This window comes from Dendrobates tinctorius, unplaced genomic scaffold, assembly GCF_039654945.1.
Source record: "Dendrobates tinctorius isolate UK_male_01 unplaced genomic scaffold, ASM3965494v1 ptg000138l, whole genome shotgun sequence".
Lineage (NCBI taxonomy): Eukaryota > Metazoa > Chordata > Amphibia > Anura > Dendrobatidae > Dendrobates > Dendrobates tinctorius.
In genome coordinates, this window is record NW_027361806.1 from 10,458,803 (window position 1) to 10,481,086 (window position 22,284).

The 22,284-nt window shown below is 46.8% G+C and overlaps 1 protein-coding gene across 12 annotated transcripts in view; it reads right to left on the bottom strand.

The window, feature by feature from the left end:
• The window catches only part of DAB1 (DAB adaptor protein 1), a 947,480-nt gene that overhangs the window by 126,936 nt on the left and 798,260 nt on the right, over positions 1 to 22,284 (bottom strand). For all 12 annotated transcript variants that reach the window (XM_073544564.1, XM_073544566.1, XM_073544561.1 and 9 more), the window contains one exon: positions 17,051 to 17,190. In XM_073544564.1, the coding sequence (XP_073400665.1) occupies positions 17,051 to 17,190 (140 nt within the window). The remainder of the gene's footprint in view (positions 1 to 17,050; positions 17,191 to 22,284) is intronic.

The window sequence follows — 22,284 nt, forward strand, 5'->3', positions numbered from 1 at the left end:
CTTCCTCTCGGGTCGGATTCTTTTTGAGCACTGTAATTTCTGGTAATGTATGAAATTTCTTCCTCCGCCTTGTTGCAGAGCTGTAGTTACATTGTATCTCTGTATCTGTTTGTGGCCTCTCTGTGATATCCTTCACCAATAAATGTTGCCGTCATCGAGTTTCTTTGCTTAGGGAGCTTTTTGGAAACCCCTGAGACCGATGCATTAGCGCCAGTCAAGGTTTTGTGTATTCAGAGGGAAACCTTAATACGTTGTTCAGCCTTCAATAAAAAAAGGGCAGAAATTATTAAGATTGAGCCGAAACCCTTGTGTCACACTGCTCCGGATAAAGGCTGTTACGCTTGCTTACAAGGCAAGAACATTAATCTGTAAGACCTCCCGGGTCCATCATCATTTTCCCGAGCTCAGATAAACCTCTCAATTATTGGGAAGAAAAGAATCCAGCGTCTTGGAGACAAGGAAACATTTTCCTGGACGCAACGGACGGCAAATTTTATCAGCAGGTGTCAGGGTTGCATGTTGGGTTAGTGGAATTGGAGAGGATTAAAACTAATTTCCAATGTGCATATTTCCAAGGTGATGAAAGGAATTATTAATGAAAAAATTGCTTATTACTAAGGTACGAAGCGTGGTCAAAACCAGGTTCAATATTTAGACCATGGTCTGCAACCTGGGGCTGCGGGCATAGATGCCATCTGAGCGGACCGGCTGGGAAGGAGGCAAATGTTTGCCAAGTTTCCATGATGTATCCACTCAGGGGCTCAGGTATCCAAGCCCAGGGCTTTAGCCAATAATCAGCCCTGTGCATCTGTATCTTACAGCGCCCCTACTTGTAATGTCTGGATTTTCAGTGAATAAGTCCCTGTATAAGTGATATAGCCCCCCCCCAAAGTTCTGGATTAGCAGCTCATCACTTGGTATCCAGTGGATTGCTCACCTAGATTCTCATGTCCGATATTTTATTGTCCCAGTTCATACTGATTTATTGACTTGGTCTCTGGAATCAAGGGGTCATGTGATCTAGTTCTCAATGTCCAGTAGTATATTGATCCCGTTCCCAGTGGTCTAGAAGCTCAGTATTTGGTGGGTTTCTTTCTAGTTTCCTATTTGTAGGTTTAGTGTCCCGCTCACTTTTCCAAGGCCCCAGTGTCTTTATTCCTGATATTTGGTGGGACAGGCTCCAAATCCTTAATCGTATAACAAACAGTGTCTGACCCTGGTGTGCACTGGTATTGTTCTCAAGTCCCTGGTGTCCAGTAGTTCTGTTCTCCAGGCTCTGGTGTCCAATGATGACAATGTTCAGCTCATGGTGTGCAGTGGTTCAGTTATGCAAAGCCTTTTGTCCAGTAGGATTAATAGTCCAAACTCTGGTGTCTAGTGGTGCAGTTTTTTGGCCTCTGGTCACCAGTGGTTCAGATTACTAGGCCCTGACAGCTAGAGTCACAGTTCTCAATGCCTTGATGTTGAGTGGTTCATTTAGCTAGTCTATGGTTCCTATTAATATTATTTATTTATGTAGCACCATTGGTTCCATGGTGCTGTACATGAGAAGGGGTTACATACAAATTACAGATATCACTTACAGTAAACAAACTTACAATGACAGACTGATACAGAGGGGAGAGGACCCTGCCCTTTCTGGCTTACATGTTACAGGATGGTGGGGAAGGAGGCAGTAGGTTGGTGGGTTGCAGCAGTTCCCGTGTTGGTTGAGGTGATATCTCCGGTAGTGGTGAGGAGGTAGCGGGGTCATTGCAGGCTGTAGGCTTTCTTGAAGAGGTGGGTTTTCAGGTTCCGTCTGAAGGATCTGAATGTGGTTGATAGTCGAACATGTTGGGGCAAAGAATTCCAGAGGATAGGGGCAATTCAGGAGAAGTCTTGGAGGCAGTTGTGTGAGGAGCGAATAAGTGTGGAGGAGAGAAGGAGGTTTTGGGAGGACCGGAGATCACGTGAGGGAAGGTATCGGGAGATTAGTTCAGAGACATATGGGGGAGACAGGTTATAGATGGTCTTGTAGGTCAGTATTAGTAATCTGAACTGGAAACACTGAGGGAATGGAAGCCAGTGAAGAGATTTGTAGAGGGGAGAAGCGGAGGAGTTGCGAGGAGAGAGATGAATTAGTCGGGCAGCAGAGTTAAGGATGGGCTGGAGAGGTGTGAGGGTGTTAGCAGGGAGACCACAGAAAAGGATGTTGCAGTAGTCGAGGCGGGAGATGATGAGGGCGTGCACAAGCATTTTAGTAGATTGAGGGTTGAGGAAAGGACGGATTCTTGAAATATTTTTGAGCTGGAGGCGACAGGAGGTTGAAAGAGCTTGGATGTGCGGTCTGAAGGACAGGGCAAAGTCAAGGGTTACTCCGAGGCAGCGGACTTTCAGTACTGGGGAAAGCGTGATGTCATTAATTTTGATAGATAGGTCAGGTAAGGAAGATCTGTGAGATGGAGGAAAGATGATGAGTTCAGATTTGTCCACATTGAGCTTGAGGAAGCGAGAGGAGAAGAAGGAGGATATGGCTGATAGACACTCTGGGATTCTGGACAGCAGAGAGGAAGAGAGGAGACGTCTGGGCCAGAGAGGTAGATCTGAGTGTCGTCAGCATAAAGGTGGTACTGGAATCCATGGTACTTTTTGAGTTGACCCAGGCCAAGGGTATAAATTGAGAAGAGTAGGGGTCCTAGAACAGAGCCTTGGGGAACTCCAACAGAGAGAGGGTGGGATGAGGAGGTGGTGCGGGAGTGGGAGACGCTGAATGTGCGGTTGGAAAGGTATGAGGAGATCCAGGATAGGGCGAGGTCTTTGATGCCAAAAGAGGAGAGGATCTGTAGTAGGAGGCAGTGGTCAACTGTATCGAAAGCAGAGGACAGGTCTAGAAGCAGGAGTATAGAATATTGTCCGTTTGCTTTGGCAGTAAATAAGTTGTTAGTAATTTTGGTCAGGGCTGTTTCAGTGGAGTGACGGGGGCGGAAACCAGATTGTAGATTGTCAAAGAGCAAGTTAGATGAGAGATGGGAGGAAAGTTCAGCATGGACGTGCAGCTCCAGGAGTTTGTAAGCGAATGGGAGCAGTGATATTGGGCGATAGCTGGACATAGCGGTTGGGTCGAGGGTTAGCTTTTTAATTATAGGCGTGATTGTGGCATGTTTGAAAGCAGAAGGGAAGGTACCGGACGTTATGGATAGGTTGAAGAGGTGGGTTAGGGATGGGATAAGTGTGGTGGTGAGGTTGGGGAGGACGTGGGATGGGATGGGGTCAAGTGCACAGGTTGTGAGGTGCGATTTGGAGAAGAGGCGATTAAGCTCCCCTTCAGTGATGTTGGAGAGGGAGGTTATGGGGTTTGGACATTGGTCTGGTATACAAAGTGGTTGTGGTGGTTGAACAATGAAGACTTGCCTTGTTTGGTCAATCTTATTTTTGAAGTGTGTGGCAAAGTCCTCAGCAGTGATGAGGGAGGTTGGAGGAGGCAGTGGTGGGCGGAGGAAGGAGTTGAAAGTTTTGAATAACTGTTTGGGATTGTAGGATAGGGAAAATACGAGGATTGTGAAGTAGACCTGTTTAGCAGAGGTGAGGGCACATTTGAAAGAGAGTGTTGCTTGTTTGAATGCAGTGAAGTCATCTTGCGAATTTGTTTTCTTCCAACGCCGCTCTGCAGCCCTGGACACTTGCCGGAGCTTTTTAGTGGTGTTATTGTGCCAGTGTTGTCTGTTGGTACATTTTATTCTGCCATGAACGAGAGGGGCAACTGCGTCAATAGCTGATGCGAGAGTGGCATTGTAGAAAGCAGTGGAACTGTCTGTGTCTTGGAGTGAGGATATGGATGCCAGTTGTAGAATAGAGTCAGAGAGCGCGTGGGTGTCTAGGTGTGCAAGGTTTCTGCGGGGGTGCACATGTTGCTGGACATGGGTGCCAGGAGAGGAGGACAGGGATGAGAAATTGAGTAGATGGTGGTCAGATAGAGGGAGAGGGGATGTTGTGAAGTTAGAAAGAGGGCAGAGGCGGGTGAAGACCAGGTCTAATGTATGTCCGTCTGTGTGGGTGGCTGAGGAGGACCACTGAGTAAGTCCAAAGGATGAAGTAAGGGACAGGAGTTTTGAGGCTGCTGACTGAAGGGTATCAGTGGGGATGTTGAAGTCACCCATGATGATAGTGGGGATGTCAGTTGAAAGAAAGTGAAGAAGCCAGGTAGAGAATTGGTCAATGAAGGCAGTGGTCGGGCCTGGAGGTCGGTATATGACGACCACTTGGAGGTTGGAGGGAGAGTAGATGCGGACAGAGTGGACTTCAAAAGAGGGAAGGATTAGGGAGGGAAGAGGTGGGATTGGGTTAAAGGTGCAGTTGGAAGAAAGGAGAAGACCCACTCCTCCACCTTGTCTGTTGCCAGGGCGAGGAGTGTGGGTGAAGTGGAGGCCGCCGTAACACAGCGATTCAGTTTTAAAGGCCCTGATATAAAATAGGTCAGTTCTCCAGTTCCTGGTGTTGTGTAGTCCAGTTTTCTAGTCCCTGGTGTCATGTGGTTCAGTTCTCTAGTTCCTGATGCTGTGTAGTTCACTTCTCCAGCTACTGGTGCTGTGTAGTTCAGTTCTCTAGTCCCTGGTGTCATGTAGTTCAGTTCATTAGTCCCTGGTGTCATGTAGGTCAGTTCTTTAGTCCCTGGTGTCATGTAGGTCAGTTCTCTAGTCCATGGTGTCATGTAGGTCAGTTCTAAAGTCTGGTGTCGTGTAGTTCAGTTCTCTAGTCCCTGGTGCTATGTAGTTCACTTCTCCAGTTCCTGGTGCTGTGTAGTTCACTTCTCCAGTTCCTGGTGCTGTGTAGTTCACTTTTCCAGTTCCTGGTGCTGTGTAGTTCAGTTCTCTAGTCCCTGGTGTCGTGTAGTTCAGTTCTCTAGTCCCTGGTGTCGTGTAGTTCAGTTCTCTAGTCCCTGGTGCTGTGTAGTTCAGTTCTCTAGTCCCTGGTGTCGTGTAGCTCAGTTCTCTAATCCCTGGTGCTGTGGAGTTCAGTTCTCTAGTCCCTGGTGTCGTCGTGTAGTCCAGTTTTCTAGTCCATGGTGTCATGCAATTCAGTTCTCTAGTCCCTGGTGTCCTGTAGTTCAGTTCTCTAGTCCCTGGTGTCATGTAGTTCAGTTCTCTAGTCCCTAGTGTCATGTAGTTCAGTTCTCTAGTCCTTGGTGTCATGTAGTTCAGTTCTCTAGTCCCTGGTGCTGTGTAGTTCGGTTCTCTTGTCCCTGGTGTCGTGTAGATCAGTTCTCTAGTCCTTGGTTTCGTTCAGTTCAGTTCTCTAGTCCCTTGTGTCATGTAGTTAAGTTCTCTAGTCTCTGGTGTCGTGTACTTAAGTTCTCTAGTCCCTGGTGTTGTGTAGTTCAGTTCTCTAGTCCGTGGTGTCATGGAGTTCAGTTCTCTAGTCCCTGGTGTTGTGTAGTTCAGTTCTCTAGTCCCTGGTGTCGTGTAGTTCAGTTCTCTAGTCCCTGGGGTTGTGTAGTTCAGTTCTCTAGTCTCGTCGTGTAGTTCAGTTCTCTAGTCCCTGGTGTCATGTAGTTCAGTTCTCTAGTCCCTGGTGCTGTGTAGTTCAGTTCTCTAGTCCCTGGTGTCGTGTAGTTCAGCTCTCTAGTCCTTGGTTTAGTTCAGTTCAGTTCTCTAGTCCCTCGTGTCATGTAGTTAAGTTCTCTAGTCTCTGGTGTCGTGTACTTAAGTTCTCTAGTCCCTGGTGTTGTGTAGTTCAGTTGTCTAGTCCGTGGTGTCATGTAATTCAGTTCTCTAGTCCCTGGTGTTGTGTAGTTCAGTTCTCTAGTCCCTGGTGTTGTGTAGTTCAGTTCTCTAGTCCCTGGTGTCGTGTAGTTCAGTTCTCTAGTCCCTGGGGTTGTGTAGTTCAGTTCTCTAGTCTCGTCGTGTAGTTCAGTTCTCTAGTACCTGGTGTCGTGTAGTTCAGTTCTCTAGTACCTGGTGTCGTGTAGTTCAGTTCTCTAGTCCGTGGTGTCATGTAGTTCAGTTCTCTAGTCCCTGGTGTTGTGTAGTTTAGTTCTCTAGTTCCTTGTGCTGCGTAGTTCAGTTCTCTAGTCTCTGGTGTCGTGTAGTTCAGTTCTCTAGTCCCTTGGGTTGTGTAGTTCAGTTCTCTAGTCCCTTGGGTTGTGTAGTTCAGTTCTCTAGTCTCTTGTGTAGTTCAGTTCTCTAGTACCTGGTGTCGTGTAGTTCAGTTCTCTAGTACCTTGTGTCGTGTAGTTCAGTTCTTTAGTCTCTGGTGCTGTGTAGTTCAGTTCTCTAGTCCCTGGTGTTGTGTAGTTAAGTTCCCTAGTCTCTGGTGTCGTGTAGTTCAGTTCTCTAGTCTCTGGTGTCGTGTAGTTCAGTTCTCTAGTCCCTGGTGTCGTGTAGTTCAGTTCTCTAGTCTCTGGTGTCGTGTAGTTCAGTTCTCTAGTCCCTGGTGCTGTGTAGTTCAGTTCTCTAGTCCCTGGTGTTGTGTAGTTCAGTTCTCTAGACCCTGGTGCTGTGTAGTTCAGTTCTCTAGTCTCTGGTGCTGTGTAGTTCAGTTCTCTAGTCCCTGGTGTTGTGTAGTTAAGTTCCCTAGTCTCTGGTGTCATGTAGTTCAGTTCTCTAGTCCGTGCTGTCATGTAGTTTAGTTCTCTAGTCTCTGGTGTCGTGTAGTTCAGTTCTCTAGTCCTTGGTGCTGTGTAGTTCAGTTCTCTAGTCCCCAGTGCTGTGTAGTTCAATTCTCTAGTCCCTGGTGTCGTGTAGTTCAGTTCTCTAGTCTCTGGTGCTGTGTAGTTCAGTTCTCTAGTCCCTGGTGTTGTGTAGTTCAGTTCTCTAGTCTCTTGTGTCATGTAGTTCAGTTCTCTAGTCCCTGGTGTCGTGTAGTTCAGTTCTCTAGTCCATGGTGTCATGTAGTTCAGTTCTCTAGTCCCTGGTGTCGTGTAGTTCAGTTCTCTAGTCCATGGTGTCATGTAGTTCAGTTCTCTAGTCCCTGGTGTCGTGTAGTTCAGTTCTCTATTCTCTGGTGCTGTGTAGCTCAGTTCTCTAGTCTCAGGTGTTGTGTAGTTCAGTTCTCTAGTCCCTGGTGTCATGTACTTCAGTTCTCTAGTCCCTAGTGTCAAGTAGTTCAGTTCTCCAGTCCCTGGTGTCATGTAGTTCAGTTCTCTAATCGCTGGTGTGTAGTTCAGTTCTCTAGTAACTGGTGTCATGTACTTCAGTTCTCTAGTCCCTGGTGTCATGTAGTTCAGTTCTCCAGTCCCTGGTGTCGTGTAGTTCAGTTATCTAGTCCCTGGTGTGTAGTTCAGTTCTCTAGTCCCTGGTGTCATGTACTTCAGTTCTCTAGTCCCTGGTGTCATGTAGTTCAGTTCTCCAGTCCCTGGTGTCGTGTAGTTCAGTTCTCTAGTCCCTGGTGTCGTGTAGTTCAGTTCTCTAGTCCCTGGTGTGTAGTTCAGTTCTCTAGTCTCTGGTGTCGTGTAGTTCAGTTCTCTAGTCCGTGGTGTTGTGTAGTTCAGTTCTCTAGTCCCTGGTCTTGTGTAGTTCAGTTCTCTAGTCCCTGGTGTTGTGTAGTTCAGTTCTCTCGTCCCTGGTGTCGTGTAGTTCAGTTCTCTAGTCCCTGGTGTCATGTAGTTCAGTTCTCTAGTCTGTGGTGTCACGTAGTTCAGTTCTCTAGTCCCTGTTGTTGTGAAGTTCAGTTCTCTAGTCGCTGGTGTTGTGTAGTTCAGTTCTCTAATCCCGGGTGTCATGTAGTTCAGATCTCTAGTATCTGGTGCTGTGCAGTTCAGTTCTCTAGTCTCTGGTGTCGTGAAGTTCAGTTCTCTAGTCCCTGGGGTCGTATAGTTCAGTTCTCTAGTCTCTGGTGTCGTGTAGTTCAGTTCTCTAGTCCCTGGTGTCGTGTAGTTCAGTTCTCTAGTCTCTGGTGTCGTGTAGTTCAGTTCTCTAGTCCCTGGTGCTGTGTAGTTCAGTTTTCTAGTCCCTGGTGTTGTATAGTTCAGTTCTCTAGTCCCTGGTGTTGTGTAGTTAAGTTCCCTAGTATCTGGTGTCATGTAGTTCAGTTCTCTAGTACCTGTTGTCGTGTAGTTCAGTTCTCTAGTCCCCGGTGCTGTGTAGTTCAATTCTCTAGTCCCTGGTGTCGTGTAGTTCAGTTCTCTAGTCTCTGGTGCTGTGTAGTTCAGTTCTCTAGTCCCTGGTGTTGTGTAGTTCAGTTCTCTAGTCTCTGGTGTCATGTAGTTCAGTTCTCTAGTCCCTGGTGTCGTGTAGTTCAGTTCTCTAGTCCATGGTGTCATGTAGTTCAGTTCTCTAGTCCCTGGTGTAGTGTAGTTCAGTTCTCTAGTCCCTGGTGTCGTGTAGTTCAGTTCTCTAGTCCCTGGTGTCGTGTAGTTCAGTTCTCTATTCTCTGGTGCTGTGTAGTTCAGTTCTCTAGTCTCAGGTGTCGTGTAGTTCAGTTCTCTAATCCCTAGTGTCAAGTAGTTCAGTTCTCCAGTCCCTGGTGTCATGTAGTTCAGTTCTCTAGTCCCTGGTGTGTAGTTCAGTTCTCTAGTCCCTGGTGTCATGTAGTTCAGTTCTCTTGTCTCTGGTGGTGTATAGTTCAGTTCTCTAATCTCTGGTGTTGTGTAGTTCAGTTCTCTAATCCCTGGTGTGTAGTTCAGTTCTCTAGTCCCTGGTGTCATGTAGTTCAGTTCTCTAGTCCATGGTGTTGTGTAGTTCAGTTCTCTAGTCTCTGGTGTCATGTAGTTCAGTTCTCTAGTCCCTGGTGTTGTGTAGTTCAGTTCTCTAGTCCCTGGTGTCGTGTAGTTCAGTTCACTAGTCCATGGTGTCATGTAGTTCAGTTCTCTAGTCCCTGGTGTCGTGTAGTTCAGTTCTCTAGTCCCTGGTGTCGTGTAGTTCAGTTCTCTAGTCCCTGGTGTCGTGTAGTTCAGTTCTCTAGTCCCTGGTGTCACGTAGTTCAGTTCTCTAGTCCCTGATGTGTAGTTCAGTTCTCTAGTCCCTGGTGTCGTGTTGTTCAGTTCTCTAGTCCCTGGTGTGTAGTTCAATTCTCTAGTCTCTGGTGTCGTGTAGTTCAGTTCTCTAGTCCCTGGTGTCATGTAGTTCAGTTCTCTAGTCCCTGGTGTGTAGTTCAGTTCTCTAGTCCCTGGTGTCATGTAGTTCAGTTCTCTTGTCTCTGGTGGTGTATAGTTCAGTTCTCTAATCTCTGGTGTTGTGTAGTTCAGTTCTCTAATTCCTGGTGTGTAGTTCAGTTCTCTAGTCCCTGGTGTCATGTACTTCAGTTCTCTAGTCCCTGGTGTCATGTAGTTCAGTTCTCCAGTCCCTGGTGTCGTGTAGTTCAGTTCTCTAGTCCCTGGTGTGTAGTTCAGTTATCTAGTCCCTGGTGTGTAGTTCAGTTCTCTAGTCCCTGGTGTCATGTAGTTCAGTTCTCTAGTCCCTGGTGTCATGTAGTTCAGTTCTCTAGTCCCTGGTGTGTAGTTCAGTTCTCTAGTCCCTGGTGTCGTGTAGTTCAGTTCTCTAGTCCCTGGTGTCATGTAGTTCAGTTTTCTAGTCCCTGGTGTCATGTAGTTCAGTTCTCTAGTCCCTGGTGTGTAGTTCAGTTTTCTGGTCCCTGGTGTCGTGTAGTTCAGTTCTCTAGTCCCTGGTGTGTAGTTCAGTTCTCTAGTCCCTGGTGTTGTGTAGTTCAGTTCTCTAGTCCCTGGTGTCATGTACTTCAGTTCTCTAGTCCCTGGTGTCATGTAGTTCAGTTCTCCAGTCCCTCGTGTCATGTAGTTCAGTTCTCTAGTCCCTGGTGTGTAGTTCAGTTCTCTAGTCCCTGGTGTGTAGTTCAGTTCTCTAGTCCCTGGTGTCATGTAGTTCAGTTCTCCAGTTCCTGGTGTCATGTAGTTCAGTTCTCTAGTCTCTGGTGTCGTGTAGTTCAGTTCTCTAGTCCATGGTGTCGTGTAGTTCAGTTCTCTAGTCCCTGGTCTTGTGTAGTTATGTTCTCTAGTCCCTGGTGTCGTGTAGTTCAGTTCTCTAGTCCCTGGTGTCATGTAGTTCAGTTCTCTAGTCCGTGGTGTCACGTAGTTCAGTTCTCTAGTCCCTGTTGTTGTGAAGTTCAGTTCTCTAGTCGCTGGTGTTGTGTAGTTCAGTTCGCTAGTCCCGGGTGTCATGTAGTTCAGATCTCTAGTATCTGGTGCTGTGCAGTTCAGTTCTCTAGTCTCTGGTGTCATGAAGTTCAGTTCTCTAGTCCCTGGGGTTGTGTAGTTCAGTTCTCTAGTCTCTGGTGTCGTGTAGTTCAGTTCTCTAGTTCCTGGTGTCGTGTAGTTCAGTTCTCTAGTACCTGTTGTTGTGTAGTTCAGTTCTCTAGTACCTGGTGTCGTGCAGTTCAGTTCTCTAGTCTCTGGTGCTGTGTAGTTCAGTTCTCTAGTCCCTGGTGTTGTGTAGTTCAGTTCTCTAGTCCCTGGTGTTGTGTAGTTAAGTTCCCTAGTATCTGGTGTCATGTAGTTCAGTTCTCTAGTACCTGTTGTCGTGTAGTTCAGTTCTCTAGTCTCTGGTGTCGTGTAGTTCAGTTCTCTAGTACCTGTTGTCGTGTAGTTCAGTTCTCTAGTCCCTGGTGTGTAGTTCAGTTCTCTAGTCCCTGGTGTGTAGTTCAGTTCTCTAGTCCCTGGTGTCATGTAGTTCAGTTCTCCAGTTCCTGGTGTCACGTAGTTCAGTTCTCTAGTCTCTGGTGTCGTGTAGTTCAATTCTCTAGTCCCTGGTGTGTAGTTCAGTTCTCTAGTCCATGGTGTTGTGTAGTTCAGTTCTCTAGTCCCTGGTGTCATGTACTTCAGTTCTCTAGTCCCTGGTGTCATGTAGTTCAGTTCTCCAGTCCCTGGTGTCGTGTAGTTCAGTTCTCCAGTCCCTGGTGTGTAGTTCAGTTCTCTAGTCCCTGGTGTGTAGTTCAGTTCTCTAGTCCATGGTGTTGTGTAGTTCAGTTCTCTAGTCCCTGGTGTCATGTACTTCAGTTCTCTAGTCCCTGGTGTCATGTAGTTCAGTTCTCCAGTTCCTGGTGTCGTGTAGTTCAGTTCTCCAGTTCCTGGTGTCGTGTAGTTCAGTTCTCTAGTCCCTGGTGTTGTGTAGTTCAGTTCTCTCGTCCCTGGTGTCATGTAGTTCAGTTCTCTAGTCCCTGGTGTCATGTAGTTCAGTTCTCTAGTCCGTGGTGTCACGTAGTTCAGTTCTCTAGTCCCTGTTGTTGTGAAGTTCAGTTCTCTAGTCGCTGGTGTTGTGTAGTTCAGTTCTCTAGTCCCGGGTGTCATGTAGTTCAGATCTCTAGTATCTGGTGCTGTGCAGTTCCGTTCTCTAGTCTCTGGTGTCGTGAAGTTCAGTTCTCTAGTCCCTGGTGTCGTGTAGTTCAGTTCTCTAGTACCAGGTGTTGTGTAGTTCAGTTCTCTAGTACCTGGTGTAGTGTAGTTCAGTTCTCTTGTCTCTGGTGCTGTGTAGTTCAGTTCTCTAGTCCCTGGTGTTGTGTAGTTAAGTTCCCTAGTCTCTGGTGTCATGTAGTTCAGTTCTCTAGTACCTGGTGTCGTGTAGTTCAGTTATTTAGTCTCTGCTGTCATGTAGTTCAGTTCTCTAGTCCATGGTGCTGTGTAGTTCAGTTTTCTAGTCCCTGGTGTTGTGTAGTTCAGTTCTCTAGTCCCTGTTGTTGTGTAGTTAAGTTCCCTAGTATCTGGTGTCATGTAGTTCAGTTCTCTAGTACCTGGTGTCGTGTAGTTCAGTTCTCTAGTCTCTGGTGTCGCGTAGTTCAGTTCTCTAGTCCCTGTTGTTGTGTAGTTCAGTTCTCTAGTCTCTGGTTTCGTGCAGTTCAGTTCTCTAGTCCCTGGTGTCATGTAGTTCAGTTCTCTAATCCCTGGTGTCATGTAGTTCAGTTCTCCAGTCCCTTGTGTCGTGTAGTTCAGTTCTCTAGTCCCTGGTGTGTAGTTTAGTTCTCTAGTCCCTGGTGTCGTGTAGTTCAGTTCTCCAGTCCCTGGTGCTGTGTAGTTCAGTTCTCTAGTCCCTGGTGTCATGTAGTTCAGTTCTCTAGTCCCTGGTGTGTAGTTCAGTTCTCTAGTCCTTGGTGTGTAGTTCAGTTATCTAGTCCCTGGTGTCGTGTAGTTCAGTTCTCTAGTCCCTGGTGTGTAGTTCAGTTCTCTAGTCCCTGGTGTGTAGTTCAGTTCTCTAGTCCCTGGTGGTGTGTAGTTCAGTTTTCTAGTCCCTGGTGTGTAGTTCAGTTCTCTAGTCCCTGGTGTCGTGTAGTTCAGTTCTTTAGTCCCTGGTGTCGTGTAGTTCAGTTCTCTAGTCCTTGGTGTCACGTAGTTCAGTTCTCTAGTCCCTGATGTGTAGTTCAGTTCTCTAGTCCCTGGTGTCGTGTTGTTCAGTTCTCTAGTCCTTGGTGTCGTGTAGTTCAGTTCTCTAGTCCCTGGTGTGTATTTCAATTCTCTAGTCTCTGGTGTCGTGTAGTTCAGTTCTCTAGTCCCTGGTGTCGTGCAGTTCAGTTCTCTAGTCCCTGGTGGTGTGTAGTTCAGTTTTCTAGTCCCTGGTGTGTAGTTCAGTTCTCTAGTCCCTGGTGTCGTGTATTTCAGTTCTCTAGTTCCTGTTGTCGTGTAGTTCAGTTCTCTAGTCCCTGGTGTCATGTAGTTCAGTTCTCTAGTCCCTGGTGTCATGTAGTTCAGTTCTCTAGTCCCTGGTGTCGTGTAGTTCAGTTCTCTAGTCCCTGGTGTCGTGTAGTTCAGTTCTCTAGTCCCTGGTGTCATGTAGTTCAGTTCTCTAATCCCTGGTGTCATGTAGTTCAGTTCTCCAGTCCCTTGTGTCGTGTAGTTCAGTTCTCTAGTCCCTGGTGTGTAGTTTAGTTCTCTAGTCCCTGGTGTCGTGTAGTTCAGTTCTCCAGTCCCTGGTGCTGTGTAGTTCAGTTCTCTAGTCCCTGGTGTCATGTAGTTCAGTTCTCTAGTCCCTGGTGTGTAGTTCAGTTCTCTAGTCCTTGGTGTGTAGTTCAGTTATCTAGTCCCTGGTGTCGTGTAGTTCAGTTCTCTAGTCCCTGGTGTGTAGTTCAGTTCTCTAGTCCCTGGTGTGTAGTTCAGTTCTCTAGTCCCTGGTGGTGTGTAGTTCAGTTTTCTAGTCCCTGGTGTGTAGTTCAGTTCTCTAGTCCCTGGTGTCGTGTAGTTCAGTTCTTTAGTCCCTGGTGTCGTGTAGTTCAGTTCTCTAGTCCTTGGTGTCACGTAGTTCAGTTCTCTAGTCCCTGATGTGTAGTTCAGTTCTCTAGTCCCTGGTGTCGTGTTGTTCAGTTCTCTAGTCCTTGGTGTCGTGTAGTTCAGTTCTCTAGTCCCTGGTGTGTATTTCAATTCTCTAGTCTCTGGTGTCGTGTAGTTCAGTTCTCTAGTCCCTGGTGTCGTGCAGTTCAGTTCTCTAGTCCCTGGTGGTGTGTAGTTCAGTTTTCTAGTCCCTGGTGTGTAGTTCAGTTCTCTAGTCCCTGGTGTCGTGTATTTCAGTTCTCTAGTTCCTGTTGTCGTGTAGTTCAGTTCTCTAGTCCCTGGTGTCATGTAGTTCAGTTCTCTAGTCCCTGGTGTCATGTAGTTCAGTTCTCTAGTCCCTGGTGTCGTGTAGTTCAGTTCTCTAGTCCCTGGTGTCGTGTAGTTCAGTTCTCTAGTCCCTGGTGGTGTGTAGTTCAGTTTTCTAGTCCCTGGTGTGTAGTTCAGTTCTCTAGTCCGTGGTGTCGTGTAGTTCAGTTCTCTAGTCCCTGTTGTCGTGTAGTTCAGTTCTCTAGTCCCTGGTGTCGTGTAGTTCAGTTCTCTAGTCCCTGGTGTCGTGTAGTTCAGTTCTCTAGTCCCTGGTGTCGTGTATTTCAGTTCTCTAGTCCCTGGTGTCGTGTAGTTCAGTTCTCTAGTCCCTGGTGTGTAGTTCAGTTCTCTAGTCCCTGGTGTCGTGTAGTTCAGTTCTCTAGTCCCTGGTGGTGTATAGTTCAGTTTTCTAGTCCCTGGTGTGTAGTTCAGTTCTCTAGTCCGTGGTGTCGTGTAGTTCAGTTCTCTAGTCCCTGTTGTCGTGTAGTTCAGTTCTCTAGTCCCTGTTGTCGTGTAGTTCAGTTCTCTAGTCCCTGGTGTGTAGTTCAGTTCTCTAGTCCCTGGTGTGTAGTTCAGTTCTCTAGTCCCTGGTTTGTAGTTCAGTTCTCTAGTCCCTGGTGGTGTGTAGTTCAGTTTTCTAGTCCCTGGTGTGTAGTTCAGTTCTCTAGTCCGTGGTGTCGTGTAGTTCAGTTCTCTAGTCCCTGGTGTCGTGTAGTTCAGTTCTCTAGTCCGTGGTGTCGTGTAGTTCAGTTCTCTAGTCCCTGGTGTCGTGTAGTTCAGTTCTCTAGTCCCTGGTGTCGTGTAGTTCAGTTCTCTAGTCCCTGGTGTCGTGTATTTCAGTTCTCTTGTCTCTGGTGTCGTGTAGTTCAGTTCTCTAGTCCCTGGTGTGTAGTTCAGTTCTCTAGTCCCTGGTGGGTAGTTCAGTTCTCTAGTCCCTGGTGTGTAGTTCAGTTCTCTAGTCCCTGGTGTCGTGTATTTCAGTTCTCTTGTCTCTGGTGTCGTGTAGTTCAGTTCTCTAGTCCCTGGTGTGTAGTTCAGTTCTCCAGTCCCTGGTGTGTAGTTCAGTTCTCCAGTCCCTGGTGTGTAGTTCAGTTCTCCAGTCCCTGGTGTGTAGTTCAGTTCTCTAGTCCCTGGTGTCGTGTATTTCAGTTCTCTTGTCTCTGGTGTCGTGTAGTTCAGTTCTCTAGTCCGTGTTGTCGTGTAGTTCAGTTCTCTAGTCCCTGGTGTCGTGTAGTTCAGTTCTCTAGTCCGTGGTGTCGTGTAGTTCAGTTCTCTAGTCCCTGGTGTCGTGTAGTTCAGTTCTCTAGTCCGTGGTGTCGTGTAGTTCAGTTCTCTAGTCCCTGGTGTGTAGTTCAGTTCTCTAGTCCCTGGTGTGTAGTTCAGTTCTCTAGTCCCTGGTTTGTAGTTCAGTTCTCTAGTCCCTGGTGTGTATTTCAGTTCTCCAGTCCCTGGTGTGTAGTTCAGTTCTCTAGTCCCTGGTGTCCAGTAGTTACGTTCTACAATCCATTTTATCTACTTGCTCAGCGTTTTACGCCTCGGAGTGCACCGGATCAGTGTTTTTAAGTCCTTGCGCCAGTTATTATTTGTTGTAGACGGTCTCATTATCTTCCATCGGTCATTTTGCTCCTCTTACCTCTGCACCATTCTGCATTATTGGTTTCATGTTTCTGTTTCCAAGAGACTAAGATGAGGAAAACCCAAGCAGACGCCACCTCTTGTAGGTAAGAGAACAGAATGAATAATCGCTATTATCTCCATGTGAGTTTGATGGGGAATCGACAGTCATGTTGTCGCGTCTCTATTCTTTGTGACTTTCATTGCTTCTTGTGTTTTCGGAGATGAATATTCTCTCACATGTGAGCGGCAGCTGTACTGGGAACCTCAGATAACAGCGCTCATCGCTCATCGCTTTATACAGAACATGTATTCTGGAGACGACTTGTCTTTTAATATTACCACATTTTCGGTTGTCAGCTTCTTTCAAACTGATTTCTGTTCTAAAAATAAAAAAGATAAACTGTGTGCTGCAGAGCTGCGCTCAAAGCGCATCCACTCACATTGTTCTGCAGCCACAGACATCATACTTGTTCATTGGAAGATTTCAGTCGTTTTTTTGGGCATCTCCCATCACATGTAACAGGGAATGGACAGATTCAACATCGGTTTATAGATTAGCGGGCAAGGCAAAATTTTCCTGTTCGTGTTGATTTTCCTTGGAAATTCGATTTGTGGATAAGTTATTCTTCTTTCTCCGGAGCATAAGAAGCCTTGATATTTTGCTATATGTGTTCATTGGAGCTGATAAAGAAATGTTGGTGTCGCAGTTATGGTGGCTCATTGTTTATCACTTTACATAGTGGCTCAGTGGTTAGCACTGTACACAGTAGCTCAGTGGTTAGCACTGTACACAGTAGCTCAGTGGTTAGCACTACACACAGTGGCTCAGTTGTTAGCTCTGTACACAGTAGCTCAGTGGTTAGCTCTGTACACAGTAGCTCAGTGGTTAGCACTGTACGCGGTGGCTCAGTGGTTAGCACTGTACACAGTAGCTCAGTGGTTAGCTCTGTACACAGTAGCTCAGTGGTTAGCTCTGTACACAGTAGCTCAGTGGTTAGCACTGTACACGGTGGCTCAGTGGTTAGCTCTGTACACAGTGGCTCAGTGGTTAGCTCTGTACACAGTGGCTCAGTGGTTAGCACTGTACACAGTAGCTCAGTGGGTAGCTCTGTACATGGTAGCTCAGTGGTTAGCACTGTACACGGTAGCTCAGTGGTTAGCACTGTACACGGTGGCTCAGTGGTTAGCACTACACACAGTGGCTCAGTGGTTAGCACTGTACATTGTTGCACAGTGGTTAGCACTGCACACAGTAGCTCAGTGGTTAGCTCTGTACATGTTAGCTCAGTGGTTAGCACTGTACACGGTGGTTCAGTGGTTAGCACTGTACACGGTGGCTCAGTGGTTAGCACTGTACACTGTGGCTCAGTGGATAGTACTGTACACTGTGGCTCAGTGGTTAGCACAGTACACGGTGGCTCAGTGATTAGCAATGTAACATGGTGGCTCAGTGGTTAGCACTGTGCATGGTGGCTCAGTGGCTAGCACTGTATGGTGACTCAGTGGTTAGCACTGTAGCTTTGCAGCACTGGGATCCTGGGTTCACATCCCACCATGGACAACATCTGCAGGGAGTTTGTATGTTCTCCCCGTGTTTGCGTGGGTTTCCTCTGAGTTCTCAGGTTTCCTCCCACATTACAAAGAGATCCTGATATTAAATATAGATTGTGAGGCCCAGTGGGGACAGTGATGATAAAGTCTGTACAGCGTTGCAGCGTATGATGGTGCTATATAAGTTAGTAAAAGAAATAAATTATGCATACGGTGATGTCACAATGATGGATATGGTGATGTCACGTAACGCACAATATTAGGTGGCTCAGTGGTACAAGGTCCATCACCTGCATAGGGTGAATGGTGTCTGTGGTTTTTCAGTTAGTAGTTGTCGCTATGGTAGAATTTATAGATATTGTTAATGACTCTAATAAAAGGATAATGATATAATACCTTGAGCTTCATCATTGAATCTTGGCATAACTTGTCTCCTCTTGCGGCTGAAACCTCATCAATCCCGATTAGTTTTGCCTTGTACCGAACACCGTCCCCCTTAAATCTTTTTATTAATGTAGCTTCACTGCGATCTTGGCCTGAAAAGACACAAGAAAAACAAAAATGTTCAAGAAGATACAAAGTTACAAAGAAGATTTCATCTCCCCCTTCCCTGGAGGTACAATAGTCCCATGAAAAAAACGCTATAGTCGTATCTGACAACCAAATGGTTTCTTTTTTTCTTTTTGCTCGAGGCAACAGTGGTACAGACAACAGAAAGAAAGTCGTAGTAAACAACAAGAATAATGGCCATCTGCTTCATAATATGGGACATGCATGGCCACAATACTGTACAATTAAATGCATGTGTGCTGTGCTCTCATTATATGTCACGAGGAATGTGACTATTACTTATGAGTTTATTTTACTAATATTTGTCACTTATAAGCGAGCAATACCCGGGCTTTACTGTATACAGGGAAATGACGAAGGAGCCGCAACAGCATGCAAAGCGAAAAGCAAAAATGTGCTATTTATTATTAATCTGTCACAAAATGCAGGAAGATATAAATGTTTTCACCTTGACCTCAATGCAAAGATATTTTTTTTATACTGTTTAAAGGACCAGATAGCATTTCACTAAAGAGCAGTGACATCACTGCGAATGCAGCCTATCCATCACTAGAGAGCGGTGACATCACTGAGATTGCAGCCTATCCATCACTAGAGAGCGGTGACATCACTGAGAATGCAGCCTATCCATCACTAGAGAGCAGTGACATCACTGAGAATGCAGCCTATCCATCACTAGAGAGCAGTGACATCACTGAGAATGCAGCCTATCCATCACTAGAGAGCACTGACATCACTGAGAATGCAGCCTATCCATTCACTAGAGAGCAGTGACATCACTGAGAATGCAGCCTATCCCTCACTAGAGAGCGGTGACATCACTGAGAATACCTCCTATCCATCACTAGAGAGCGGTGACATCACTGAGAATGCCTCCTATCCATCACTAGAGAGCAGTGACATCACTGAGAATGCAGCCTATCCATCAATAGAGAGCGGTGATATCACTGAGAATGCAGCCTATACATTAACTAGAGAGCAGTGACATCACTGAGAATGCAGCCTATCCATCACTAGATAGCAGTGACATCACTGAGAATGCCTCATAGCCATCACTAGAGAGCGGTGACATCACTGAGAATGCAGCCTATCCATTCACTAGAGAGCAGTGACATCACTGAGAATGCAGCCTATCCCTCACTAGAGAGCGGTGACATCACTGAGAATGCAGCCTATCCATCACTAGAGAGCGGTGACATCACTGAGAATGCCACCTATCCATCACTAGAGAGCAGTGACATCATTGAGAATGCCTCCTATACATCACTAGAGAGCGGTGACATCACTGAGAATGCAGCCTATCCATTCACTAGAGAGCAGTGACATCACTGAGAATGCAGCATATCCATTCACTAGAGAGCAGTGACATCAGTGAGAATGCAGCCTATCGATTCACTAGAGAGCAGTGACATCACTAAGAATGCAGCCTATCCATTCACTATAGAGTGGTGACATCACTGAGAATGCAGGCTATCCATTCACTAGAGAGCGGTGACATCACTGAGAATGCAGCCTATCCATTCACTAGAGAGCAGTGACATCACTGAGAATGCAGCCTATCCATTCACTAGAGAGCGATGACATCACTGAGAATGCAGCCTATCCATCACTAGAGAGCGGTGACATCACTGAGAATGCAGCCTATCCATCACTAGAGAGCGGTGACATCATTGAAAATGCAGCCTATCCATCACTAGAGAGCGGTGACATCACTGAGAATGCAGCCTATCCATCACTAGAGAGCAGTGACATCACTGAGAATGCAGCCTATCCATCTCTAGAGAGCAGTGACATCACTGAGAATGCAGCGTATCCATCACTAGAGAGCAGTGACATCACTGAGAATGCCTCCTATCCATCACCAGAGAGCGGTGACATCACTGAGAATGCAGCCTATCCATTCACTAGAGAGCAGTGACATCACTGAGAATGCAGCCTATCCATTCACTATAGAGCGGTGACATCACTGAGAATGCAGACTATCCATTCACTAGAGAGCGGTGACATCACTGAGAATGCAGCCTATCCATTCACTAGAGGAGCAGTGACATCACTGAGAATGCAGCCTATCCATCACTAGAGAGCGGTGACATCACTGAGAATGCAGCCTATCCATTAACTAGAGAGCAGTGACATCACTGAGAATGCAGCCTATCCATTCACTAGAGAGCGATGACATCACTGAGAATGCAGCCTATCCATCACTAGAGAGCGATGACATCACTGAGAATGCAGCCTATCCATCACTAGAGAGCAGGGACATCACTGAGAATGCAGCCTATCCATCTCTAGAGAACAGTGACATCACTGAGAATGCAGCCTATCCATTCACTAGAGAGCAGTGACATCACTGAGAATGCAGCCTATCCATTCACTAGAGAGCGATGACATCACTGAGAATGCAGCCTATCCATCACTAGATAGCGGTGACATCACTGAAAATGCAGCCTATCCATCACTAGAGAACAGTGACATCACTGAGAATGCAGCCTATCCATCTCTAGAGAGCAGTGACATCACTGAGAATGCCTCCTATCCATCACCAGAAAGCGGTGACATCACTGAGAATGCAGCCTATCCATCACTAGAGAGCAGTGACATCACTGAGAATGCAGCCTATCCATCACTAGAGAGCGGTGACATCACTGAGAATGCAGCCTATCCATCACTAGAGAGCGGTGACATCACTGAGAATGCAGCCTATCCATTCATTATAGAGCGGTGACATCATTGAGAATGCAGCCTATCCATTCACTAGAGAGCAGTGACATCACTGAGAATGCAGCCTATACATCACTAGAGAGCAGTGACATCACTGAGGATGCAGACTATCCATCCACTAGAGAGCAGAGACATCACTGAGAATGCAGCCTATCCCACTAGAGCGGTGACATCAATGAGAATGCAGCCTATCCATCACTAGACAGCGGTGACATCACTGAGAATGTAGCCTATCCATCACTAGAGAGCGGTGACATCACTGAGAATGCAGACTATCCATCCACTAGAGATCAGTGACATCACTGAGAATGCAGCCTATCCATCACTAGAGAGCAGTGACATCACTGAGGATGCAGCCTATCCATCACTAGAGAGCGGTGACTTCACTGAGAATGCAGACTATCCATCCACTAGAGATCAGTGACATCACTGAGAATGCAGCCTATCCATCACTAGAGAGCAGTGACATCACTGAGGATGCAGCCTATCCATCACTAGAGAGCAGTGACATCATTGAGAATGCAGCCTATCCATCACTAGAGAGTGGTGACATCACTGATAATGCAGCCTATCCATCACTAGAGAGCGGTGACATCAGTGAGAATGCCGCCTATCTATCCACTAGAGATAAGTGACATCACTGAGAATGCAGACTATCCATTCACTAGAGAGCGGTGACATCACTGAGGATGCAGCCTATCCATCACTAGAGAGCAGTGACATCACTGAGAATGAAGCCTATGCATCACTAGAGAGCAGTGACATCACTGAGAATGCAGCCTATCCATCACTAGAGAGCGGTGACATCAGTGAGAATGCCGCCTATCCATCACTAGAGAGCAGTGACATCACTGAGGATGCAGCCTATCCATCCACTAGAGATCAGTGACATCACTGAGAATGCAGACTATCCATCACTAAAGAGCAGTGACATCACTGAGAATGCAGCCTATACATCACTAGAGAGCGGTGACATCACTGAGAATGCAGCCTATCCATCACTAGAGAGCGGTGACATCAGTGAGAATGACGCCTATCTATCCACTAGAGAGAAGTGACATCACTGAGGATGCAGACTATCCATCCACTAGAGAGCAGTGACATCACTGAGAATGCAGCCTATCCCTCACTAGAGCGGTGACATCACTGAGAATGCAGCCTATCCATCACTAGACAGCGGTGACATCACTGAGAATGCAGCCTATCCATCACTAGAGAGCGGTGACATCAGTGAGAATGCCGCCTATCCATCACTAGAGAGCAGTGACATCACTGAGGATGCAGCCTATCCATCCACTAGAGATCAGTGACATCACTGAGAATGCAGACTATCCATCACTAAAGAGCAGTGACATCACTGAGAATGCAGCCTATACATCACTAGAGAGCGGTGACATCACTGAGAATGCAGCCTATCCATCACTAGAGAGCGGTGACATCAGTGAGAATGCCGCCTATCTATCCACTAGAGAGAAGTGACATCACTGAGGATGCAGACTATCCATCCACTAGAGAGCAGTGACATCACTGAGAATGCAGCCTATCCCTCACTAGAGCGGTGACATCACTGAGAATGCAGCCTATCCATCACTAGACAGCGGTGACATCACTGAGAATGCAGCCTATCCATCACTAGAGAGCGGTGACATCAGTGAGAATGCCGCCTATCCATCACTAGAGAGCAGTGACATCACTGAGGATGCAGCCTATCCATCCACTAGAGATCAGTGACATCACTGAGAATGCAGACTATCCATCACTAAAGAGCAGTGACATCACTGAGAATGCAGCCTATCCATCACTAGAGAGCGGTGATATCTCTGAGAAAGCAGCCTATCCATCACTAGAGAGGAGTGACATCACTGAGAATGCAGCCTATCCATCAGTAGAGAGCAGTGACATCACTGAGAATGCAGCCTATCCATCACTAGAGAGCAGTGACATCACTGAGAATGCAGCCTATCCATCTCTAGAGAGCAGTGACATCACTGAGAATGCCTCCTATCCATCACCAGAGAGCAGTGACATCACTGAGAATGCAGCCTATCCATCACTAGAGAGCAGTGACATCACTGAGAATGCAGCCTATCCATCACTAGAGAGCGGTGACATCACTGAGAATGCAGCCTATCCATCACTAGAGAGCGGTGACATCATTGAGAATGCAGCCTATCCATTCACTAGAGAGCTGTGACATCACTGAGAATGCAGCCTATACATCACTAGAGAGCAGTGACATCACTGAGGATGCAGACTATCCATCCACTAGAGAGCAGTGACATCACTGAGAATGCAGCCTATCCCTCACTAGAGCGGTGACATCACTGAGAATGCAGCCT